The sequence below is a fragment of the Grampus griseus genome (assembly GCF_964374135.1).
Source record: "Grampus griseus genome assembly, chromosome: 4".
In the NCBI taxonomy this organism is placed as follows: domain Eukaryota; kingdom Metazoa; phylum Chordata; class Mammalia; order Artiodactyla; family Delphinidae; genus Grampus; species Grampus griseus.
In genome coordinates, this window is record NC_138997.1 from 25176147 (window position 1) to 25203902 (window position 27756).

Below are 27756 nucleotides of genomic sequence, written 5' to 3' on the forward strand. Positions count from 1 at the left end.
CTGGTAATTGGTCCAATTCAGTGCAACCCAACTTCTTCAGGAAATAAAATAAATGGAAATTACACAGAGTTATTGAAATTGATACTGTCCTCCAATTCTGTTTTAATATATAATGGTTAAAAACACAGAAGTCCTCTCTTTGCAATAGGTTATAGAATGTATGATCCCAATTCCAAAAGTATTGGGTTGGCCAAAAAGTGCCTTCGGTTTTTAAGTAAAAATAAAAGACACATTTTTCATTTTCAAAGAACTTTATCGAAAAACATATTCACCCTTTTGTTCCACTACCTTCTGCCATTTTTCAGTCAACTTCATAATTCCATCTTCCCAAAACTTTTTATCTTTTTGAGCAAAGAACTGTTCCACGTGCCTTCTACAGTCTTCCAGGGAACTGAAATTTTTTGCATTAAGAGAACTTTGTAAGGACAGAAATAAATGGAAATCTGAAGGTGCAATGTCTGGTGAATACAACAGTTGAATCAGAACTTCCCAGCCAAGCTGTAACAGTTTTTGACTGGTCATCGAAGAAACATATGGTCTTGCGTTATCCTGTTGGAGGATTATGCATTTTCTGTTGACTAATTCTGGACGCTTTTCGTCAAGTGCTGCTTTCAGTTGGTCTAACTGGGAGCAGTACTTGTTGGAATTAATCGCTCAGTTTTCCAGAAGGAGCTCATAATAGAGGACTCCCTTCCAATCCCACCATATACACAACATCACCTTCTTTGATTGAATACCGGCATTTGGTGTGCTTGGTGGTGGTTCATTTCACTTGCTCCATGATCTCTTCCGTTCCACATTATTGTACAGTATCCACTTTTCATCGCCCCTCATGATTTGTTTCAAAAACAGAATGTTTTCATTACGTTTCAGTAGAGAATTGCATGCGGAAATATGGTCAAGAAGGTTTTTTTCGCTTAACTTACGTTGAACACAAACATCAAAGCGATGGACATAACCAAGCTGGTGCAAATGATTTTCAGTGCTTGATTTAGATATTTTGAGTATGTCGGCTATCTCCCACATGGTATAACATTGACTGTTCTCAATTAATATCTCGACTTGATCGCTATCAACTTCAACTGGTGTACCTGACCATGGGGCATCGTCCAGCGAGAAATCTCCAGCGCGAAACTTCGCAGACCACTTTTGACACGCTCGGTCAGTCACAGCACCTTCTCCATACGCTGCACAAATCTTTCTTTGTGTTTCAATTGCATTTTTACCTTTCTTGAAATAATAAAGCATAATATGCTGAAAATGTTGCTTTTTCTCTTCCATCTTCAATATTAAAATGGCTACACAAAAGTTCACCAATTTTGATGTCTTCTTTTTTAAATGCACGCTGATATGACAGCTGTCACATACAATCTAACAAAATTGTTTCGAATGAAGTTAAAGACAACTAAGTGCTACTAGAGCCATCTTACAGAAAAAACCAAATGAACCTTTTGGCCCACCCAATAAAAGCGTCTTCTTCCACTACCATCGAGCCCTCTGACAAAATAAACAAATAAATATGAATGAGGTGTAACTCGAAAGTCAAAGCCATTTTAAAAACCAAGACAAATCTGTAATCATCAATCAACTTTATAAGCTGTGATTTGACTTAGTCAACCTTATTACCTCTTTCTTCATTACAAAGTACTCAAAGCCTCCTAGTATATTAGGATTCTTTCAATAGGCAAGAAACACGGGCTCCAAATCCTGCATCCTCCTAATGACTTTCTTCTAAACTCTAGCTCACAGAAACGCAAGCATTCAAAATTAAATGACTTTTTTGCTTTTCCCTGTGGAGAGAGAAGGGGAAAAAAATCCTCCTCAGGAAACTTTTTATTTTATTGTCTCACCTTCTACATTTTCATTTTCTTTTTTTTAAATTAAGCACAAGGAAAGGTTAAAGGGAAACTAAAATTCGAATCCCTGTACTTCTAATAAGCTGAGTGACATGTCAATTACTGCATGACCTCCAAGCTGAACCCCTGGAAAAATAACACATCTTAGGTGAAGAAGGTTGATATGCAGAAGTAAGTGAGAAGTGTAACAGCCATCATTTTGTTTTCTTCATTTTCTTTTTCGGGGTATTTTCTTATGTTTTTCTTTCTACTCTGTCTCTATACTTATGAATTGATTTCTGAGTGGGGATATACAATGGATAATTTTTCATGTTAAGTCTGAATTTTAAAATTTCTTCAGTTGGCTTCAATTTTTTAAGATTATTTTTTTCATTTGTTTTTATTTAAAAACACTTTTTAAACTTTAATACAATTTTTAAAGGTTGCTTTCCATCTACAGTTATTACAAAATGTTGACTCTATTCCCCGTATTGCACAATACATCCTTGAGCCCATCTTACACCCAGCAGCTTGCACCTCCCCCTCCCCCTCCCCACTGGTAACCACTTGTTTGTTGTGTGTATCTGTGAGTCTGCTTCTTTCTTGTTATCTTCAATTTTTATCCCCATTCCACTGAATCCATACATTTTCATAAGCTGCTTTGTTTCTTCATTAATATTCTGTTGAAATGTATAGTAAGGGATATGATATCAAATCCAATTATGTAACGCTTATTAAATATTGAGTAGATTCAAAATATCTGTACACTTTCTAAAAAAGTAGAAACAATAATAATAGATGAATACAAGACGCACCCGTCATCTACTGCACTTTTCAAAAATTCTTTCCCTCTATTTACTTCCATTCTCAGGAGCGAGGTCGTGCAGATATTATCCTGCTCAGTTTACAGCTGTAAACAAGGGCATAGAGACCCCAAACAGCTTGAATAAATGTTAAAAAGCTAGTCAGGTGGATGAGCAGGACTCTGACCTCTATTTCCTGAGGGAATAATAGCGTAGAGGTTCAAGGTACAGACTTTGGAGCTTCTTACTTTGTCATCTTGGGCAAATTCCTTAACTTCCCTATGCCTCATCTCTAAAATGGATATAATAGTAGTTGTAGTGAGGACTAAGTAATTAAATAAATATAAAATGCTTTAGAACCAGGGACCGTACGCGGTAAATAATGGCTCTTCTTATTTCCAAGTCCCAGTTTGGTGATGTTTCTCTCACAACACTGTTCAGCAATACATCCCAATGCATAATGTAAAAGTCACTGTTCTCTCAAAGCAATTCAAGTGAAGCAATGAAAACCGTTCATAACTAATTTTATAAATGCAAAATTTTACTAGCATTAATAACATTAACTGCAGCTTTAGCTGGGTATTATTTAATACAAAAAGCCAATCTCAAACTGTGAAACAAATCACTAATGAAAGACTAGAGAATGTATAAATGATAAATAATATGGTTTTTTTTTTACTATTAATTTATTGAAAGAAAAGTGGGGTTTAGCGTGCTGTTTTAAAAAATAGTTTTCAAAGGTGCTGGAAATTCCATTTCATTAACATTTATTCATAAATCTCTCAAACTTAATGCATAAAATAAGTATGTGTCACAAGCACTTAGATATATTGAAGGCTTTATCGGAAGAGAAGAAATATTACAATAACAGACATTTTATCTCTTTCTAGAATTGACAGAAGCAACAATCTCCCAGCCATCTATGGAAAGACTAATCTTATCTCACAGAGTCACAGCATCTTCGGGCTGGAAGATATACTCCTCATCCTACAAATGAGGTAAGTGAGGCCTAGAAGTCGTGTGTATAGCCAAGCAGTGGCAAAGACCAAACTGGACCTCACGTCACATCACAGTCAGTCAATAATGATTTCAACCCCAAAGAAGTACTGTTTGGAGAAAACACACACAAAAAAAGAAAATAAAATCCACTCTCAGAAATATAAATAAAAAATGGAATGATGAAGTTTTATCATCACTAAAAGATTATGGAAAATATTTTCAACTCACCCTTCCTGGTCTTTTTCTTCTCCCTCTAGTTCCCATTGTTTATTTAAAAGGTAACAATAAAATCTCATTTAAAGATGCATATAAAAGTCTATAGAGATGTTTATTTTCACAGTATGGCACTGAAACTATAATGTGGTTACAGTGGAGAAATGAGGCTACGTTGCCAGGAATCTAATTCCTCTGAAGTAAATAGTACACTGAGCACTTCTAATGAGGGCTTTAAAGATTGCTTCACAAAAGTTAGGTCTGTCAGTCAATTACAAATGAGCAGAGATAAAAGAGCAGACAAGGTCCCTGGTCTCATGGAGCTCATGTTTGAGGAGATAAATAAAAAGCAAAACAACAAATAAATGAGAAGCAGATAATGATTCATACCAAATAGAGGTTTAAACTGGATAATACATGAATGATTGAGTGGGTAGCCTCTGGAGGAAGGGCGAGGAAAGGTCTTTCTGAGGAGGTGACAGGTGAGAGGGGGTTCCAAACAGAAGTACCAGCCAGTGCAAAGGTTCTAAGGCAGCATCAAGGCTGGCTGCTTTCAGAAAACAGAAGCAAAGTCCGTGAGACCCAAGGGTAATGGGCAAGTGGGAGAGTGTTAGGGGAAGTAAAAGGGACTTGAAAATAGAGGACAGGGTGAAATAATCCTGTAAGGAAGCAGAGTAAGATATCTGGAAAGTACTGAGTGACATTTTAAATTTGGGGTCATGAATTTAAAACAAGATGAGAACCAATCATATGTTTCTCTCTAGTGAATCTGGAGACCTAGGGAAAACGGCTGCTGGGGGTACTGAGGGGATAGGTTCAAAGTTTTCTTCAGCCAATGTTTTTATACAGTTTACACCCAACTACTGAGTATGCTATTAAATATACTTATGATAGAGTTTCCGCTTCCTGGAAGCTCACGGGTACATTACTGTCTCTCCTGATAAATACGACGGGTGAAGTATGATGGGAGAACTGGAGTTTACTCTAGGCCCAGGGAGTCAGAGCACATCAGAGGGCATCTCTGTCTTGAGTCTTTAGAAATGAAGAGAAGTTTGCTGGCAGAAACGATGGCAACAACGAGATAAAAGGCATGGAGCCGTGAAGGGGCACGGTCGGGTGAGGGGGTAGTGGGCACACCGCATGGCAGAAGAGGAGCCTGTGTGAAGGGGATGGTGGGAGGGGACAGGCTGGGGTCAAACTGTGAGGGGCTTTGTGGGCCACACGAGGAGTGGGCGACAGGGAACCGTGAGGGAAGATTCTAAGGAGAGGAATAACATAATCTGGTTTGTTCTTTAGGACTACCCTGGAGTGGTGAACACATTAGATGGGGACTGGAAGAGATTCCCAGCAGAGAGACAGGGTTGGGAGGTGCAGTAATTTAGACAAGAGATGGTGAAGGTGTGGCACCCTCTCTGGCACGCACGAGGCTGCAGATGCCAGAGCTGGAAGATTTTGGAGGCAGAAATGGTGACATTTAGTGCCTGCCTGGATGTGAGGGAGTAAGGACGTTAGGCGGCAGTGTGGCTTCTAGGGGGAGAGACCAGGGGTGTGACTCTTAATTCCCAAGACTAGACTATAAGAGGTAGATGCAAACACATCTACCTTGTAAGTGGTTGCAAACATAAAGGTTTCCTCTTTGAAAAAAGCCACGAGGGTACTTTGGTACCAGAGAACTTTTTAAAAGCCAGCCCTCTTGCTTTTTGACTACCTTTACTGCTTTATAATTTACTGTAATACTTTACTACTGGGCACGCAAGCTATCTAACAATTCATTATTCTCTCTGGATAAATAGTCTTAATTACATAAATAATATAACACTATATATTTAAAAAATCCATTGAATAGTGTAGACAACATTTTTTTGTCCATATAATTGAAGACAAACATTTATTATTAAGAGAGATTGTTTCTGAGATCTACTAAGAGAAGAATGTGTGAGCCCCGAGTTATTATATGGAATTCATTTCAGAACCAAGAGAATAAGCGTGGGTTTAAACTAATACTGTCCAGAGCTGAGCAGGGCAGGCAGGTTCCTCTCTAAGACACAGCATTTCCCTAAGTGATCGCAGACCTCTCACGCATTCACTCCCTCTCTCCCTCACCCAACACGTATTTATTGGGTGCCTATGTAATGACAAACAAAGCAAATGTGGTTCCTGTACTCATAAAGCTTACGGTCTAATGAGGGAGACCAACTGTTAACAAGCAAACAAAAGAGAAGTATATGTTGTGACAAGGGCCAAGAAAGGACTCAAACAAGGTGCCACAATGAAGAGTAAAAGGGAAACATACTTCAGGTAGGTGGTCCAAAGAAGGTATGAATTAAGGAGCCCAATGAGCAATGAGTTGCAGTGGGAGGGTGGGTAGAAAGACATTCTAAATGTCTAAAGACATTCTAAAAAATTAAGCAGCAATTGAGAAAAAGCCAAGGCTAGAGTTTAGGAAATGGGCAAAGAGTTAGAGAGGTAGACGCCGTAAGATTTATTCAGAATACCTGTTATGTGAGCAGCACTGTGGGAATATTTTTTCAAGGATTATCCTGTATTTATTTAATGGTATTCTCTGAGTGCTTTTAAACCCTCCCCCTTTACTGTGTTTAGACCCTTTCCTAAAACTAAAATTAAAAAAAAAAATAGCGCATGTACAGTGGATGCTGTGTTGTGCCCCCCAGACCCATCTCTTCAGTAATGAGATGCTTATTCCCATATCTGCAGGGCATGTTGATTGACTGAAAGATCTCAGTTGACTTCCTCTTTGGGAACTGCTGCTAAGAGAGCAGACTCACCCAAGGACCTACTGCGGAGGGGCAAGGAAGCCAGCATCTGATGACTGCTCAGCACAAGAGGAGAGAAACCAGGCACGCGTGTCTTAGGCAGGACAACTCTGAGGGGTTGGTCCAGCCTAAGGCTGTGGCCCCTTCACCCCCGTCCTACTTGTCCCACTCTCCCAGGTGTTGATCCCAAGGGTTCTCCCCCATTCAGCTTCCTGCATGGAAACCTCTGTCTCAGAGTTGATTTCCCAGAAAACCTAAGACAGCATGTAAATATTACATGTCTATACACACACCATTTTTTATTGTTAGTGCCTCAAAGAGTTGCTTCCTGTTTCGTATCTACAGGGAATTTGAAAATGGTGATGAAACTATAGAGCACTTACCTGTATCAGGTTCTATGAGGACAAAAACTTTACATGCATCATATTTCATTTGATGCTCACAACAACCCTTCAAGATAGGTCCCATTATTACACAGTTTGATAAATTATGAACCTGGAGCTAAGGAGATTAAACGACTTGCCCAAGGTCACACAGCAAATAAAAGGCAGAACTAAGAGCTAGAGTCTAGTTGCTCTTAACCCAACATCTGTGCTCTTCGCCATCCTAATGTACTCTTTTTCTAAGACTCACTCACTTTAGCAGTACATTAAACTCTGTACGCTGTTACCGTGGCTACCTATGATGAAAACAACAATGACAACCTTGTTTTTGAATCTGTATGCTCATAACTGAATTATATGCTCATCATCAGCCTGTTATAAGAAATTAGGAATTTCTTCTGCGAGTCTAATTCAGTAAGAATGATAAGGGAAACTAAACTTTCTAAGGTCTAATTTTAAGAGCTAATAGAATTAAATGTTTATTTTATAAACTACAGGGTCACAAATATGATCACTGCTATCGGAGGAGCCTAAGAATAAGAAGAAGCCAGTCAAATGCAGATGGTTGTCCCCCAAATGGTCACAATTGCTGAGACCTTATCAGAAATCAAGGTAATGATCTGCTAGACGTTTCCAAGCTAGCTACATAGCTACAAAGAAGGGAAGATACATTTTAAACATCAAGATTGTGTGCTGGTGTCCCTATATATAGCTATCTGTAAAGCAGATTGATGTTAATTAAAAAAATAAAAAGATGAGACCTTTGTGGCTGAGGAAACCTTCTGTTGGACAGTCTTAGATTTTCATTTAACCATCTCTTCCTCTATCTCTTCTCTCGATTGTCCTGACATTACATAAGAATTCACAATTTGATCTATAAAGAAAAGAGCAGAGAGAACTGGAGACCTTACCTGTCCAATAATGAGGGGAACCACAACAGTCATAAAAAGCTGAGAAAAAATAGATGTAAAAGGCACAGAAGAGGAGGAGTGAAGCTGTAAAACAAGAATACGAGGAGTTAGAATCACTTTAAATCCGTTCTCAATACCGCTGTTAACTAGTGTAATAAATGAATTCTCTCACATGCACAAAAACTTGGTAGCTATATACAAGGAGCAAGTGAAGTTACTTTTATTTTTGAAATTTAGCACGAAATAGACTGAGTAGTTTAATATATAATTTCTATTGGGAGACTAAGATTGAAGAAAAATAACTTGTTTTGCAATTAACTTAAATTTCTTCTTATTAAATACATTTCTGAATTGTAAAGCCGTTCTGTGTTCATACTGTCTGTACCCATATGGCATATTTCACCTGTAATCATAGTTTACGTGATTTCTATTTCACCCGTCTGCAGATACCTAAAACAAACAAGTGTGTCTCATTCTTTTATTAACGAGATAATATTTGTATTTATGTAAATGAAAGTTTCTAACTTTCCTACTCCTCCAAAACAAAGGCAATGATTCTCATACCCTTTAAAATTCATTCTTAAACAAAATCTTGGAAATGGGAAATCCTGAAATGGAACTTATTTTTCAACTGAAAATTTCAATATACCGCTCCTAAATTTGTATGTCTTAACATTGCTCAGAATTCCCGTTTTGCCTCTGTCCTCAGTTTTTGATTCTTTCTTTGCTAATGATTGCCGTCTCGGCTTCATAAAGATGCCAGCAGCATCAGGCAGTGTTTCTCTGTGAACACATCAACACTCACATTAACCTCAACTACCAAGACCTGCTGTCTTCCTATTAACTTTCTAATGTTTTTTTCAAAATCTCCTTTCTGGACAAACAGTAGCCTGTTCCACAGTTGTTTATCCCTTTCATGAGTCCCTTCTGCAAACAGGTTCTCCCAAGCCATCAGTGACGATCCCCCCGGCCCTTGGAAGTTACTTTCGCCTTCCCCTGCAGACCACACCTCAGTTTTCATATTTACCTAAGTTTAGTTAAACTTGGAAATATCTTTTGGAAAGTAATTTTTGTGAAAGATGCGGAGACGGTAATGATGGAAGGCAGAGAATATTAAATAAAACATATCAAATATTTAGATAAGTGAAGTCCATAGCTCAGAATGAAGTGATGTGGGACCAGTGTTTTCACTGATTTCTGTGTGAACTGGCTTACCGAAATCTTTTCTATGCCCTGGCCTATTTTATAAAACTCTGTCCCCCATCGTCAGCCCCAATCTATACGCACTCAGAAGGTCAAGAATGTATGCCCTGTCCATCAGTGGCCTGCATCCACTTAATACTGCCTTCAACACTGACCACTGGCTGTCAGTTTCACCCACAAAAAGTGTCGCCTCTAGCCTTTTCCTCCAGAACAAATATAAACGAAAGAAATACAAGCAGAAAAAATGAAACTGGTGAAGAACACACAGGATTTGTGGTGTGTTAAATGTTACATGGCTGTTAGATATTTCTTTTTAGTCAAAACCAAAGTATTAAAAGCTAATGATTAGAGCAACGATGTCCTTGAAGTGCAAGGTATTTAACAAATGTATTCTCTCCACAAATATCAACCCTAAGGATGCTCCTGGGGCAAGGACTGAAATAAGGAAAAATATATTTTACAAAGAAACTGAGACACTGGATAATTAGAAAAATAAACTTTAAAGAACAAAGTTTTCAAGTTCAGAAACATTCAACTCAATGCTCTATCCATAGGGTTCACAATGTTTGAAGAGAGGCAGTAGGGTTCGAGGTGATAACCCTCAAGTAAAAAGTCTCAACTCTTGCCTGAAATCTCATGGGTGATCTCACATATCTCTGTTCCTCTTTTTATCTCAACTTTATTAAGTTATTTAATGTATTTTTTAAACGTTTTCATGAATAATCATATGAAGCTATATTCCCTCTGTCAGCCGAGTGCTTATCCCAGGAACTGGCACAGAGAAGATGTATGCAGAAAGCATGAACCTGTGCAGAATGAACAGATGAACTAATTTGTAAACATGGGGTGCTAAAAAGAGACAAACTCTTATCCAAAATCATATCCCTGTTTTTTCTAAAAAAAAAAAAAACACACAAAACTTAAGTATATCTAAAAATCTCTTATTATCACGTAGCATTACAAAATCAGTTGGTATTATTATTTTCACTGCTTGTTTATCACGAGTAACAAAACGAACTTGAACGTGCACCTAGAAACTAAGGGCATCTATTCATGATAAAAACCAAGGGAAGAAAGAACCAGCTCACACGCACGTGCGCCTGTGTAAAACAACAGAGCGAGCCTGGTGGTGCATGTTACCTCCCTCAGTTCTCCTCCACCCCCTCCTTAGCTCCTTAATGCTGCTCTGGAAGGGAAGACCTAAAACTGATAGAATCCTAACCTGCAAGAGACTTGTAGTCCCATTAGCTCTTTTTAAAGATGGAAAACTGAGGTCCAGAGAGAAGCAGCTTGTAATGAACACTTCAAAGACCTGTGTTATGAGGTGCAGTTGGCAGTGCTCCTCAAACACATGCAAGCAACTCTTCAGCCAGATCTGCTCTGTGATAGAAGCCAGATGCACACTGGGAAGGCTGGTTAGTTTAACCATAAAGTATTACTGCAGAGCAGTAAACTCAGATCAAATGGACAGAAGAGTTAAAATGTGATTTCGTGTATTGAGTCCATGTTGGGGGTTCTTTTTAATCCTAATCCAAGCTAAAAGGGAAGTAGAGGAAAACCCATTTCAATTTTGGTGTTGAAGACTATTCTGTGTTTCACTTTCTAGATCCATCACGTAACAGACCACCTGCATGTTCAGTGTCCGGGAGCCTCTTGTTCCTAGAAGACAGTGGAAAAGGCTATGGGGTGAGGGGAAGGGTGGGAGGTTGTCCATGATCCCCAAGGTCCCTGTGTCCTCGAAAACACCCATGATCTCTGATCCACTTGATTAGGAGCACAGGTTAGAGCAGCCCTCCTCTGCGGCTTTGTCAGATCAGATCAGAGGCCAGAGCAAGCTAGCCAGGGATGTAGGTAACTGGGTACACGAAACCAGACTAAGTACGGTGGAGATGTTGGGGAGGAAGTCCTGCAGGGTGGCTCCCTTAGAAGCGGCTCTGAAAGGAAGGAAATCTCAGTGCTGGGGTCTAACTTGGCATAAGTCCTTTCTTTTGAATCGGCCACCAGACCTGTCGCTGTGGTCAGTTTGAAGATGCAGAGGTCCCCTTGGGGAGGTTCCTGACACTATGAAGTACGCCCTGGCATCCACAAGAAAGAAGAGTGAGCATCTGCATTTGAGAGTATGACTAGAAGATTACAAGACCCAATCACTTTGCATGCAGAGTTGATTTTAACTAAAGCAGAAGGAAATACGCTGCCCGGGCTATTTGTTTCTTCACATTTTAATGAGGAGCCTCATGTGGTTTCTGTTTCAGAGACCAACGTGTTTGGTCTCTGAAGCATCAATTATTGAAGCATCAATAATTTGCACGTTTGGATAAAGTTGCGGGTTCAGCATAAGCTTGTGTCAAGCAAGTGCTCTGGGCTTCGCTGAGCCACCCAGCGGGTTTAAAGGTCCTACGTCTCACATTGCCAAGCCGTGCTTTACGATATCGCATGTGAAATAAACAATCCAGGCATTGGCTAATCTCTTTCAGGACTATAGTGCTTTAAAGCAGAGAACTCACAATTAGGTTTATTTGTTTTAATCTCATGCTGCGAAGAAACGTTTCAGTGAAAATTAAATATGTGGGAATTTAAGACCTTTGTGTTCAATCATTCAAATGGCAACTGGTGCCTCCTGTGGGCCAGAAGCATGTTCTCAGCCCCAGGGATCCAACAGTGAACAAAAAACCAACCCCCCCCACCCCCCCCATCCCCCACCCCCCGCTCCAGGAGCTGCTTTTCAAAGTTGAGGTCTGCATGTGGGTCCACCCATCACCAAGTGCACACTCCTTTCTTTCCCCTGCTTATAACTGGAAAAGTTCTAGTCTTTTCCTAAGAATTATTTCAAGCATCACTTCTTTGGGGATTATTTCCAAACCCTCCTCCCCAAATGCGGACTCGGCCACCCCCTCTTTTGTGGCTCTGTGTTGCCACTGTACCGCTCAGAATCCTTGGTTGTTCTTGTTTACACATCTGCCTCTCCCAGTAGACTGTATGTTCCTGAAGGTCAGGGACGCGGTCCTTTTCATGTTTATGTTCCGGGTGCCCAGCAGAGTGACTGCGTTCTACATCTAGGGTGGTGGTTCTCAAACGTTAACATACCAGACACACCTGGAGGGCTTGTGGGAACACCTGTTCCTTGGTGCCACCTTCAGAGTTTCTGATTCGTGACACCTAGCAGGAAGGACGAGGGGAGGAAGGGGAGAATTTGCACTTCTAACCAGGCCCCAGGTGATGCTGCTGCTACTGCTGGGCTGGGGTTTACCTTTGAGAACCACGGAGTTAGTACACAGTATGTGCTCCAGAATGTGTGTTCACCTAATGAATGGCCACAACACATAGGTAGAAAGAGAGGCTTGACAATGTTTTTTCTTCTTTCCATCCTTCCAGCTTTCGGTAAGTTACAGAGTCCTGCTGAATTCACAGCCCCAAGAAAGGACCAGGAGTCTCCCACCCAATTGTCTCCTATAATTACAGTTATGGTAACATTTATTGTGCACTGCTCTGAATGCCTAATGTGTTGAAGGATTTAATACAGCGACCCCTTGAGGTGGGTCTCATTAGCACCCCCATTTTCGTATGAGGAAACCGTGGCACAGAACACTTGAACAGCCTGGACATGGTCACCGTACCTAGAAAGTGACGGAGCCGGGAACTCAACCCAGAAGGCTGTCTCCACAGCCCTCACACTTAATCCTTACATTCCACCGCACATTAACAACAGAAGGGACAGAGCAGTGAGATGGGGAAGGGGGCGGGAGTGGAGGCCAAAGCTGGCCTCCCCTTATCTTGTCCATGTGAGAGAAAGAGAAGAACGTCTGTGTGTCTGTATGTGTGTTTTGTGAGGGCTGCAAGGAGATGGGGAGCTGGAGGGCAGAAGCAAAAAGACAGAGGGAGGGCCTCCCTGGTGGCACAGTGGTTGAGAGTCCGCCTGCCGATGCAGGGGACGCGGGTTTGTGCCCTGGTCCGGGAAGATCCCACATGCCGCGGAGCGGCTGGGCCTGTGAGCCATGGCCGCTGAGCCTGTGCGTCTGGAGCTTGTGCTCCGCAACGGGAGAGGCCACAACAGTGACAGGTCCGCATACTGCAAAAAAAAAAAGAGGGGAAAAAAGAAAAAAGGGGATGGGAGGAAACTGGTTAAGCAGTGGACGACGGTGCAGCCTTTCTCACCTGGGTTTCTGGATTTGAACCACTGGACACCGAAAATTATTTGAGTAACTCTTTTCTTAACTCCCTCAAGGATGGCACACCACTAGTACCAGGGTAGATGTGTCAGAAGGAAGTTAATCCAGTACATACAAGGCCTGCTGTAGAGCATTAGGATTTAATTTTCTAACCTGGCAGAGAAAGGCTGAGTCAAACGAAGCAAGATTGGCTGCTATCGATCCATTCAACTTAGAAATTGTTTGATTTGGAAAGAATCTGGGGGCGTCCAGTCAGTGAAATTTTACAGGGCCAGACTAAGCAGACTCAGAAAGACAAATAAGTAAATTCTTGATGAAGACACATTGACCGTTCGTAAAATCAGTTATCAGCCTATAGTTAGAAAACAGATGGTGCGTTTTAAATCACTCCTGTAAGTGAGCTGACCTGTATATCGTCATTAACGCACCAGGTCCTCACTTGCTCTCTGTGTAATCAGCCTTTTATCTCCTACCAGGGAAATCCATTAGCCACAGGCGCTGCAACTATTTGTGTCCCTTCTCAGCTATTAAAACATTATTGTATTATATAATTCACCCTTGATGATTGGTCTTTGCTTTCATGAGTCCCACATTCAGAGAAAAATAAGAATAGATATTTATAGTTTATACCGTAGAGTAGAGAATTTTAAATCTCCTTTGCGAGGAAATCAGGAAGAAGCCACTTCAGACCTATATAGAAAGCAGGATGAGCTCCCTTCCGGCCCAGTTCTGGCCCCTCACGTACATTACCCAGAGCCCAGTCCCAGGCGAGGGAAAGAAGGAGGGGACTTGCTTACTATTGGATCTAACTTTCTTGTACCCACACACAGACATTACGGATGTTCATAAATACTATCCCCTTCCCGTCACAAAGACAAGGCATTCAGACGTAAGAAGGGAGAGTGTCCCTAGGCCTTGATCCCCTGAGCCCTTCTACAGTCCCGTCTTTCCCCAGAATCTATAGTCCAGTCTGTCTTTCATTCCATGCGAACTGAACTGATTACTTACACAAAATCAATGACTCAAAGGTATACCAGGCTGACAGGCTCAGTGGAAAAATGACTGTCATTTTTATGAAAATTAAGAATATGGTTGTTAAAAAGCCACACTGATTTGGCTGCGTGTATCAAACTAGAGGTGGGTTACGGCATGGAATGTGTATAGGTCGTTGAGGAAATGATCCCTTTTATTTATTATTTATATATCTAGATGCATGGTATTTTTCCTTCTCTGAGCAACAAAGAACAAAATAGGTTTTAAATGATTTTTTTAAAGATTAAAAAATATGTAAAACATTTCTTTTTGTTATCTGCTAATTTAAAACGTAAGAGGAAAAGATTACCTTCCAATAACTGATGGAAACGACGTACAATTGTAAGTTCTGTTTATTCAAACAACACAAGAATTGTAGTGAAATGTGCCCAAAGGAACTGTAAATCAGCTTATCGCCCGCAGAGGAAAGCTGTGTGAAGATGGGCTTCCAGGACACGGCTGGCTAGAGGCAGAGATACGCAGAGGCATCTAGAAACAAGCTTTGTCCGTTATTCCATGACCACAGGATTCGGTCTTGTCAATCCTGAGTTTGGTTCAGGAACCACAGAACCTGCTGTTGCTAATTGTTCCTTAAGGAGACAAAGTTTTAAGTTCCTCCAGAAGAGGGACCAACAGGCAAGGGTGGTGTAAGGAAGCAGTGTCCTTCTCACTTCAGCCAGATCATAACTGCTTGGGGAGCAGCCGCTGGTGTTGGAGCGGGACCAAGGTGCAGGGAGAAGCCTGGCTAGGACAGCGCTGCACCTGAGCGCATCCCTTCAGATAAGTCCGCCAAGTCCCAGAGCAGCAGTGGACTTGGCCTCTCTGGGTCAATGGTCCTTGAAGGGGGATGGGGGTGGGGGGAGTTTATCAATGTTGCTTCTAGAGCATTTGAAAGTGGCTTACCAGGTGCTCCCCTGCTTCCCCATTATTTCAACAAGGTCTGGGGGAGTCCCAGGAAGAGCATTTATAAAAGACTCCACAGATTATCTTGCATTACAAAATTCTCCATGCGTGAGAAGCATCCCTGTGTGATTTATACACACAGTCAGAAGATAAGCTGCTCTCAGGCTCGAGGAGATGAGATCCGTCTTACTTGCTTTAGGAACAAACGCTCCTGGGCACATGGTGGAGAGCCCGGTTCCCTGTGGAACAACTGAGGCAATCAATGGGATCGTTTCTCTTCAAGTGCTTTATGTTTTATCATCATTTTATACATCGCACATGTATGTGACCATCAGTTATGCAAGCATCATTGGGAACACACTACAAAAAATAATCAGAGTACTGTACATGACACTAATGTCTGTATTTGCTGTTTTTGTTTCTATTGATGGGATCAAAAGTTGAAGGACTTTCTATCACAGGTAGCCAATTACTAGAGAAACTAATGATGACCGTAGCCTTGAAAGCTGCCACTGACGTCTCTCCCCAACCCTGACCTCGCTCTTCTGTGAACTCCTATGAAATTCAGTCTGAATCACATAGTTTAGTAGTTAATTTTTCCTCTAAAATTCTTCCATAGTCTATTCTTCTTTACCTACATGAGGTTTAAGTTTCTTCAAGGCAATATTTATGCCTTATTCTGTTTATCTTTCCTATGTTACCTAAAATATATGTCCAGGAAGTAGTAACTGAGTGCTGATAAAATGTCTTAAAATCACCTGTCTCCTAGGAGGCACGCTTTGTAAGCAAAACCTGGAAGGAACGCTGCCTGAAAGCGCCCCGTGTTCTTGACTAGTCTTTGAACCTAAGTTTTCTCATATAGGTGAGGATAATACCTACCTTTAAAGGTACTCATGCTACTCACATGGGAATATGCATAGAGTACCCATTATACCGACTCAATAAAAATTAGTTTCCCCCTCCCCCCACCGTCCCCCTCCCCTTCCGGAAAAACAAGGTTTCTTTTAAAGTGTCCTGAGAATTCAAGCTGATTGGATTTAAGAACTGCTGAAATGGAAAGTAACAGAAGAGACAGTGAGACGAATGGAGCATACAGTTAGCCTAGAAACAGCGCCTGGTGTGCATGCATGGGGGTGCACGTACATGTTTGCGTGTTGTACACATGTGTGTATGTATGTCCAAGTATCACAATGCCTTCTAAATATCTACTTGATGAGGGGCCAGATTTCTAAGAAATCAAGTCATATAAAATCAATTAATATAACAGCAGAGCTGGTGGTGCTCCCACTTACTTAAGGGGCGCTTACATTACTATTGACTGGGTAAGCATGAGGGTGAATGTTTATTAAATATCCTAAGCGATTGATGTGACCATCCCCACATATGGAGACGGGTTGATCTGTAACTCTGAGAACATGACTTTCAGCAGTGGTCCAAGTTTCCGCCCTTTGTGTTTCCACGGGTCTTGATGTTGAGCTGACCTTTGTGGCTGTGGTGGAAGTGAGGCCTTGATTTGTCGTTCCAATGGCACAAGCTCAAAGCGCTACTGACTCTCCCCTGCCACGCAGGAACTCATTTAAATAAAAGTGGTGGTCTACAGAATTATGAGGCTTGAGGCCATGACAATACCAGATAATATCTGGTTTCCTTAGATCATAACTGCGTAGAATTAGACTGACCTGTTCCACAGTGTGAACATAGTTATCTTACCTCCTTTGTCTTAATTTTAGAGGGAGTAAGAGAGAAGTTTAGACGTTGCTTCCTTTCATTCCGCACAGTCACCAAGATGTAGTTGGGAAGAAGGTGTGAGGGAGCTGCTAAGGAGACTTGGGGGGACAGGGGTCTACAAAGGCAGGAGCTTCACGCTGCCCAATGGACTGTCCCTGACCTCACAGCCTAAGTGCTTGACTCAGCACCAGGGCCTCTGCATCTTCACTACCCACAACACTCCATTTCAAGTTTTCAAATCTCTCTCCTTCAGTCTTCTCTATTATTTGCTGCTGAACAAAAACTGTAATAATGGTCGGTAAACAGAGTGTTAGTGAGAAACCACATCAGAGGACAGGAAAGATCTGCAAGTTTTAAGTGATGTTAGATATGAACGAGAATCAGAACCACGCACATGAAAAAAACTTGAAGTAAGTAGGAGATCCCTGGAGAAATATTAGAAGTTTCCATCTACCTCTCAAATTAAAAGTTTTCCTCAAATTAAAAGTTTTCTTTCAAAAGGGAGCTCTGCTACACTGTTGGTGGGAATGTAAATTGGTAAAGCCACTGTGGAGAACAGTATGGAGGTTCCTTAAAAAACTAAAAATAGAGCTACCATATCATCCAGCAATCCCACTCCCGGGCAAATATCCAGAAAAGACAAAAACTCTCATTGGAAAAGATACATGCACCCCAGTGTTCATAGCAGCACTATTTATAATAGCCAAGACATGGAAGCAACCTAAATGTCCATCAACAGATGAATGGATAGAGAAGATGTGGTACATAAATACAAAGGAATATTGCTCAGTCATAAAAATGAAATAATGCCATTTGCAGCAACACGGATGGACCTAGAGATTATTATACTAAGTGAAGTAAGTCAGACAAAGACAAATACCGTAAGATATCACTTATATGTGGAATCTAAAATATGACACAAAGGAATTTATCTACGAAACAGAAACAGACTCACAGACAATAGAGAAGAGACTTGTGGTTGCCAAGGGGGAGGGGGAGGAGGGGGAGGGACGGATTGGGAGTTCGGGGTCAGCAGACGCATCTGTTACATATAGAAGGGATAAACAAAACAAGGTCCTACACACACAGGGAACTACATTCAATATCCTGTGATAAGCCATAATGGAAAAGAATATGAAAAAGAATGTGTGTGTGTGTGTGTGTGTGTGTGTGTGTGTGTGTGTGTGTGTGTGTGTGTGTATATAACTGAATCACTTTGCTGTACAGCAGAAATTAACATGAATCAACTATACTTGAATATATTTTTTTAAAAAGCTTCTTTCAGTAAAAAATTATTGTAAAAAAACCCACTTCTCCTATTAAATAAAATGTTTTCTTTTTTAGTAATCTCCTTTGAAATATTATGATACTTGTGATACAATTTCTACCTTGGATTTTAATTAGCTGTGAATATATTCTATTTTCTCTGTTAAATCATAAATTCTTTGAGGGAAGGATCAATGTCAGACTGATCGTTGTAATATTCACAGTGCACAGTAGGCATCCAAACACTGAATAAAAGAATGGATGTTTTAATATTATTGAAAAAAATTGTAAGTTATTTGTCATAGCAAATATAAAGTAAAATTTTATGGCTCAGGCTGGAATGCTAACCTTCGAACCACTTATTTATCATCTGAATCATTCTAATAATTGTTCACCCATCTTTCTATTCCCCTCCTTCTAACATTTATTGAATATTTGGCACCAGAGATAAGTTAATGAATAAGATATTCATGGTTCCTGGCCCAGGCGGACAAAATCTAGTGGCTGCTTACCACTGTTTCAGAAGGACAATTCACATGGAATTTCAAGTAATGAACTTATAAGTATGGTTTTTAGCTAGACAAGGCCTTTATTTACCCTTACAGATTGGAACTCCATGGTCTGATACACATCCACTAACAAAATAAAGACAATAATTTCTGCCCCTGCCAATAGCAAAGGTATGTTATCAAGAAAATTGAGGTGATATATGTAAAAAGCACTTTGAGCCTTAGGAGTTAATGGTGCTATTTCAGGAAGTTTCACTGCACTCATTGCCAGCCATGGTAAATATTGGATTCATTTATATACAAGTTTATAAGATTATAGATGATTATAGAATCTTACAGTTTTAAGACTCAGCCCATCATTAAGGTCTGGACTAGCTGGACCATCGCTGCATTTCATCAGATAAGTGCTTTTGCAAAACCTTGACATCCTTCCTGGCATTATTTTCTATTTTCCTTTATAAAGTGTCAAATTTAAATAACTACCATTTGCTGGTTCCTTACAGTTTACAACAGGCTTTCCCATAAATGAATTCATTTCAGCTTATAATTCTCACTTTACAGAGGTAAAAACCGAGGCTAAGAAGGGTAAAAGAAAATCCACTGTTCACAACAAATACTGGCTGCAGACTGAACCAAAACGGGATGCTTTCTCCCCATACCATGCCACCCCTGCACAACAGACTGTGAGGGAAGTGAAGTCGGTCCATTCAAAATGGCTTTTCAATAAGGAATGTGGCCCTGAAGGTAGAGCAAGTGATGAGGACATACAAGTCCTAAAAGTGGTCCTAGCCTGACTCTTTGAACAGAGGGACCTGTCCAACTGCGATGTAGTGAAATAGTAAGAAATATATATTTGGTCTTTGTCCCCAATTCCTAGCACAGAGCTTCTAAAACCCTCAGAACTTCCTGAGGGATGGGATGATAAGAGTGTCTTTTGTTACATTATTTGGGTTTTGTCCCCAGTACCTGGCACAGAAGGGTTCAGAGAGCTTCCGGGTTGGTGAATGCACCCATATGCAGGGTGGGTGGCACACCCCAAACTCCATGGGACAGAAACTCCTGCACTTGGGACCGTTCTGGACCTTGCTCTATGTACCTCTTCACCTGACTGTTTATTTGTTTCCTTTATTATTAACCGGTAATAATAAATAAAGTGTTTCACTGGGTTCTGTGAACAGTGGTAGCAAATTATTGGACCTGAGGAGGGGGCTGTGGGAGCCCCCTGATTTGTAGCCAAGTCGGACAGAAGTGTGGGTAACCTGGAAACCACTATTTCTGATTGGCACCTGCAGTGAGAGGCAATCTTGGGAGACTGAGCCCTCCACCTGTGGGGTCTGCATTAACTCTGGGAAGTTAGTGTCAAAATGAATTAAATTGTAGAATACCCGGTTGGTATTTGCAGAGAATTGGAGAATCCCTTGGCATCGAAAACCCACACCTTTGGTGTTAGAAGTACTGTGAGAACAGAAACAGTTTTTCTTTACCAAGCATCCATTCAAAAATGCTTTCAAGTGGCTTCCATAGCCAGGCATTATTTTGAGCAGTGGGCTTTTAGCAGTGACCAAAACATAAAGTCTCTGCTATCTTGTAATGCTTTGCTCTAGTTAGGGAAGATGGATAATAAACAAATTAACTAGTGATTAAGATGTCACGTGATAAGTGCTAAAGAAGAACAATTAAGAATGGTAGGTGGGGAGAGAGTGATGGAATATATTATTCTTCTCCTCTAAAATGACATCTGACCAGAGACCTGATGAAAGTGAAGGAGGGAGCCATGTGGATATCCGGGGTGGGGAGAATCCAGGCTGAGCCAATGCCAAGTGTAAAGACTCAGGATGGTCCTCGGTGCTGCTGGACCATAGCACTGCATTTGTCCATTCCATTCACTCTGCCACATGACTGTTTCATGTCTTTGCCTTTCTCATCAAATCTCCAACACCTCCTTGCCTTTTCTTGTCCTCCACCCCTAATCTTGCTTGCCACTTCACTGAGAAAACAGAACCAGAGGAGAACTTAACAAGCTCCTATAACTACATCATCCAATTTACTTGCATCCCTGCCTATATCCCATGGCTTCCTTTCCGTGACTCTGGATGAACTATCTGTGCTTAGGAGGCCATACTCCCTTTACACACTAGAACTCATCCCTTTCTCCTACTCAAGGACATGGGTCCACGAGTTCTCCCCTCTTTTTTCTGTATCAAATTTTCCTTCTCTAACTGGATTAATCTATTGATACAAATATGCTAATAATTTTCCCAACTTAAAAAGGAATCCTCTCTCGGTCCTTCATTAACTTTGTTGCTCTCCCATTTTCTGCACACTTTACAGCAAAATGAACTCTTCTTTCCTCATTTATTCTTGAACCAACTTCAATAAGGCTTTCTCCTCCAAAACTCTGCTGAAATAGCTCTTGTTAAGGTCTCCAGTGGCTTCCATCTTGTTACAATCAATGGCCAATTGTTGGACTTCATTTTATCCGAATTATTACCAGCATTTGAAGTAGCTGACCATGATCCCCTTTTTGAAACACATTCTCTGCTAGGCTTCTAGGACATTAAAATCTCTTGGTGTTCCTCCTAAGCAAACTGGATATCCTTGGTCTTCTTTGCTGACCTCTTAATGTTAGAATGCCCCAAATTCAGTCCACTGATACCTCTCCTTCTTTATTCTCTTTTGGTGATCTCGTCCAGCCTAACTCAAAATCCATCTCTATGCTGAACTTTCCCAAATGTGTATCTGTAGAGATACACACACACAGAAAGTCCAGACCCTTTCTCCTGAATTCCAGACATATAGTCAACTGCTTACTTGACTTCTCTACTTAGATGTCTGAAAGGCATCTTAATCCAGACATGTCCAAGACTGAATTTGTTGGGAGTTCCATCAACTTGTTCGACCCTACAGCCTTCCCTATCTTAGTAAACGGCAATCCCATACTTCAAGTTGCACAGGCGTGGAGTCATCCTTGATTCTTATCTTTCCCTCATAATTTTCATTCAATCTCTCAGCTCTTTCAAGAAAATAAAGAACTACCTCCCACCAGATTTATTCAACCACGCTGGCCCAAGCTAATGGCATCTCTTGCACTAGCTTTCTAACTGGTCTTCCTGTCTCCACCATGATCCCCTTAACAATCTACTCTCAACCCAGCATCCAGAGTCACCCTTTTAAAGGGAATGTCAGAACATGCCATTCCCTTGATCAAAACTCTTTCAGTCGTTTCCTGTCTCTCTTGAATTACAATTCAAAATCCGTACAAAGGACTTTAAGGTCCTCTATCATTTGGCCTCTGCTATGTCTCTGACCTCATCTCCATCTACTCTCCCCTTGCTCACTCCATTCCAGCCACACTGGCCTCCTTGCTGTTCCTTAGGCACCAGGCACACTCTCAGGACCTTTGCACTTGTTGTTCCTTCCACCTGGAACATTCTACCACCAGAAAGCTCACTTTCTGGTGGTATCTCCTCTAGGCCTTTGCTCAAATATTGTTTCTCAGTCAGTCCAACCTCCCAACCCACTTCCCTTCCTTACTTTATTTTTTCTTTAGCACCCATCTTACACAATATATTTTTACTTATTTGTTGGTTGCTTCTTTCCACTAGTATATAACCTCCATTAGAGCAAAGATGTATCTGTTTTGCTCACTGCTATATCCTTGGCACCCCGGAAAGTGACTGGCATATTGGAAGAACTCAATACGTATTACTGAATGAGTGATAAATAAGTTAAAATAACTTTTTGGAGGACTTCCCTGGTGGTGCAGTGGTTGGGAGTCTGCCTGCTAATGCAGGGGACACGGGTTCGAGCCCTGGTCTGGGAGGATCCCACATGCCGCGGAGCGACTGGGCCCGTGCGCCACAACTACTGAGCCTGCGCGTCTGAAGCCTGTGCTCCGCAACAAGAGAGGCCGCGACAGTGAGAGGCCCGCGCACCGCGATGAAGAGTGGCCCCCTCTTGCCACAACTAGAGAAAGCCCTCGCACAGAAACGAAGACCCAACACAGCAAAAAAATAAATTAAATAAATTAAAAAAGAAGGCTCAACATTAAAATAATAACAACTTTTTGGAGGAACTGTGCCATAAAAGAGTGCACAGAAATGGACTACAGGTAGGATAAGGTGAAATTTAATTTTTAAGATGTGTAATATTACAGAATGCTTACACGCTGACAGAAATGACCCAGCAGAGATAGAAAATTTAATGACATAGGAGAAAGAGGGAAATGTGTGTGGCTCCTATTGTTAAGTAGGCAATAAGGGATGGCACAACTGGAGGGACTGGCCTTAGATGGGAGCAAAGATAGTTTATCTACGGAAGGAGGAGAGAGGTGAAAAATATAGAAGCAAGTAGGCGGGATTTTGTAAATTTCTCTGATTGCTTCTGACTTCCTCATCATCTAGTTTCCTTTCTGCATCAGTTAAGATGAAAAAAAGAGAAGAGGCACTGGAGATTTGAGAAGCAAGGAGAAGGTGTGAAATGATTCTCTAGAGATTGGGGATGTGCATCAGTTCGGGGAAGGGAGTAGGACTGCCAGGCTCATTTACAATTAGTTGTCATGGATTTCGAATGAGATCAGTCAGCATGAGAGTGGGTGCCCCCGCGTGTTCAGGTACAAATACAGAAAGGTGTAGAGTTGGATTTAAGCAGGCCTGGCACTTGCCAGACAAATAGGAAGCAGTAAGAAATGAGCAAGGTTGTTGACGGTGTATGTAATAAAGTAATTACAGTGATGGACCATGAGATCTAGGCTAGGTCAGATGGAATCTGAGGGTAAGAGGGTGAAGGTAGGGTGGATTAGTTAGAAGCATTGAAGGTGATAAGGTAAATAAATGAGCCCTCCTGGCAAGTTTGCAGAATTCTTAATCTGGGGAGTAAGTCACAAAGATAGCAGCTGCTAGTAGGAGAAGACATTTGAAAATAGGATTATGGAAGGATGCTATCATTGGCAGTAATAAGTCAAAGGTCTGACTGCAGGGGTGACTGGCTGAGATGAGGGGGAAGGCAATCTCACTGGTGAAGGGGGTCAAGAATTTAGAGGCCAGGGTATTGGGAAGGTCAACTATGTGAATACTGAAAACACCAAGAATCAATCCAAGTGTATTGTGAAAAAGAAGACAATGGAAAGGTACTAACATTTTTCTGGACTCTTAGAGCGTGACCTGGTGTTCCACTGACAATTACAACAAAGAGCGGCAGCAGGTAATATAGGTGTGCTGGCATAACCTTTAAAGGTAATAGGAGGATTTTATGGAGCAGGCATGGGAAGTGATCTGGGATTGGTAAAGAGGAACAAGAAAGACACCTTCTCCCATTTCAAGGCTCAGTGATATGAAAGATGCCAACAGCAAAAACATGAATAAGAAGACAGGTTTCAGTTGGAGCAAGATGGTAAAGGGAACATTCTGAGAAGATGTTAAGAATACAGGGAACTGAGACTCCATCAGCAAAAATGGCTTTTACTAGCTACTGTGCCTGACTATCCAGAAATTTACACTTTCAAGATATGATTTAAAAAAAAGACAATTCAATTTTCAGGGGTTGTATTAGCTTTTTTGACTTCTGTAATGAAATATCATAAACTGAGTGGCTTAAAACAACAGAAACATATTGTTTCACAGTTGTGGAAACTGTAAGTCTGAAATCAAGCAAGGCCATGCTCCCTCTGAAATCTCTAGAGGAGAATCCATCCTTGTCTCTTCTAGCTTCTGACGTTTGCCGGCAACCGCTGGTGTCCCTTGGCCTGAGACCCGTCTCTCTAATCTCTTCCTCCGTCGTGATGTGGCATTCTCCCTGTGGTTCTCTGACTCCTATTCTTTACGGACAGCAGTCATATTGGATTAAGGACCCACCCTGTACCACTATGACTTCATCTTAACTAATTACATCTGCAACACCCCTATTTTCCAATAAGGTCACATTCGGATGTACTAGGGATTAGAACTTCAACCTATCTTTTGGAGAATCACAATTTAAGCCACAACAGGACGGTGTTGATGAAAAACACTACATCTTTAATGATATGTGCTCATATTTTAAGTCGCTCAGGCTTTTCTCTCCTGCTAAGTGAAGCCTGGTCACCCAAGTGTTTAAGCAATTCCCATTGTTCGTAAAATGCACAGGCAAAAAGTATTATATACTGTACATGCGATTTCAAGTCACGTAACACAGAAGTAACTATTGATGTCGTGTGACGGTGCCATTGAACCTAGTGGGACAGCCCAGTTGGCTCAAAAGGGAAGCATTAAACTTTTAAGTTGAGGGTCTTGGGGTTTCTTTCACTATTCCTGTAGCTCGATGATTTAAAAAGGTTGAACCAACTAAAGCTCACAAGTCTAGGGTCTAAGAGGGGAGGCAAGCTTGCATGATGCCATTAATATTAACCAGCTGGGAATGTCTTGTTACGGCATGGAGATGGGAAGAGAGGGAGAAAAGTAAGCATCTGGTTCTTTTAGTCACAGCTGAAACAGTGTCTCAGGGATTCCAGACTCTGAGATACTCAAAAGTGCTACCTATGGGCTTCCCTGGTGGCGCAGTGGTTGAGAGTCCGCCTGCCGATGCAGGGTACACGGGTTCGTGACCCGGTCCAGGAATATCCCACATGTTGCGGAGCGGCTGAGCCCGTGAGCCATGGCCACTGAGCCTGCGTGTCCGGAGCCTGTGCCCCGCGGCAGGAGAGGCCACAGCAGTGAGAGGCCCGCGTACCGCAAAAAAAAAAAAAAAAAAAGTGCTACCTAGGTCTTAGCCCCCTAGCTGTGGCTGTGACTTCTCTCGTGATCTTCTTCAAAGAGTCCCCTGAGTAGGAGATGCTACTCTTCTGCAATGGAGAAAATCTAGGCTACGTAGCCATTTATTGGACACTTTCTATATGGCCAGCTCTATGCTACTTCTCTGACTCACTGCCAGGGCGGACCCCAGGCTGGCCTGCATCCTGTGCCCACTGAGTGCTGCTCCTGGGAAATTACGATCCCAAGGCTTGGAAAAAACACTGAGGGATGATCCCAGGTCCTCACATCTAGTGAACAGGTGAGCAGGTAGGTACATACCAACCAAGTCGTTTTTTCCCAAAGAGACATTCACTTCAGTTTCAATTTGACTCACTGCAAATTCTGACTTGCTGAGTCTAAATTAATGAGGTTTGTGATGCTGTGGGAAGTGATCTGATTTGACTCTCCTTACCTTGTCAGGATGGAGCTAGCATTTCAGAAGGGATGGTAAGGCTGAGGGTTATTACTGGAAGGAAATGTCTTTCATGAAAGATGCAAAATCCAACTGTTTAGTAGGGCATCTCTCCCTCTCCACTTCCTACACAGCTTGTAAGAAATGAAGTCCCACATTCTATTACTCTAATTGAATTTCAACTTGGGTAATTACCCTATAATTAAATAAATTTGCCCCATAGTTTTAATTCACTGACAAATAGTGCTAGTCAAACAGCTACATTTCACTCCCAGAAATGCATCCCTACTCTATTTCAGTGATGAGTGGAGTGATTTATACTTGGGAGATGTGTGTATGAAGAATGCACAGTTCATAAAATATTTTAGGTATCATTCATGGTTACATATGCTTTTCTCAGCATGAGATAACATTAATTTCTATTATAATCTCTCATCTAATTTCTCATATGCTTAGTGCCAAAAGAAATAAGACAGCTAATTAGCATTTCTTATTTTCAGAACAATTTTTGCTTGGTTTGCCAGTAGCTTGTACTTTTCCTTTCTAAAGCACATTTCATTATCCCTGGGAGACAGGCTGGGGTAGGTGTTATTGTTTCCCATTTTACAGATGAAAACACCGAGGCAGTATTCCCCAAAGTGAGGAAGGCAGTTCCTATCAGTACCAGCACAGGAAACTAAGCTTGGTCCCCTGGACCAAGGCTCTTTCAATCAAACCCTTGCTCACTAGCAATCACTTCCGTCTCACTAGTGAGAAAATAAAGTGCAGCACATTTTTGACCTACGTCACAGGTCATTAATTTGTAATAATTAATGATTTAGCCAGGAGTCAGAGGCCCAAGAACTGGGTCCTGTTGCTCTCCTTGGGCCGTGAGACTACAGAGATTCTTTGTGTCTCCATGTTATGACTTGGTACAGCTCAACTGGAAGAACAGTTCAAAATATGATGCAAGATTCAAATTTCAATTTATTTCTAAAGACCTTTCTTAAAGGGTTGTAGATGGCTTTTAATAAAGAATATTAAAAACAACATCAAAATACTCACAAAAAGCAGCAGTAGCAGGGGTGTTACAACGATGCCCTGAAAGAAATGAAAGAGATGATGATCATTTATCAGCCTGGAAAACAGGACACTTTCTTTGCCATTTTAAACTCTGATGCATGGACATGCTTACCCTTCTCATTTCTGTTTAATAAAATCTAGGAGATAAAGAAGAGGGAGCCCCACTCTTGGCTCTCCCGACCATAATGCCTTAGCATCTCTAGTATAATTATTCATATCTGGCATCATTTAAAGTACAACCACCAATCTTCCTTAAACTCGTCTTGCCTTTTTTAAGCTTAAGTTTCCTTCCACGTTGCATATGCATCACTTGGGTGGAAGCTGGCAAGATTTCTCACTCCAAGGCTTTCAACTCTAACTTGGATAAAGTGCCCCTTTTCAAGAGAAGACAGGTGGTTTAGTCCCAGTTGGGGTCCTCTCCTGAGCAAAGACCACGTCAGTTGTGATGAATGGGATGTCATGATTTTGTAATGTGAACTGATCTCCCCTAGGAAATGAGTTGGGATCTCAAAACTCATTTCACTTGATTGGACTCCATGTCTCCATGGTGGAAGGCAAGTCTTTCATCTAATTCAGCCACCCAGGACAACCTCAGTCCCTCTGCCTCCAGAGGCAGGAAGGAGCAAAAGATTTGTTTTCTTCGATGACAGGGAACAGTTTGAGGCTGTTGTTGATGAGGCAGGATACAAGCTTTTAGGATTCTTGAAGGTAAATCTTTAAAACTAGGTGTTTGAGTTGGGAGTTAACATGACAGGTCTCGGTTTTACAGCAGCAGCTGATGATTTGCCCC

General features: G+C 41.4%; 1 protein-coding gene across 1 annotated transcript in view; it reads right to left on the reverse strand.

The window, feature by feature from the left end:
* The window catches only part of SLC10A7 (solute carrier family 10 member 7), a 250841-nt gene that overhangs the window by 50714 nt on the left and 172371 nt on the right, over positions 1-27756 (reverse strand). Inside the window, exons 6-7 of the mRNA XM_082653781.1 lie at positions 26949-26984; positions 7919-8002 (exon numbers count right to left, since the gene is read on the reverse strand). Coding sequence (XP_082509907.1) covers positions 7919-8002; positions 26949-26984 — 120 coding nt within the window. The remainder of the gene's footprint in view (positions 1-7918; positions 8003-26948; positions 26985-27756) is intronic.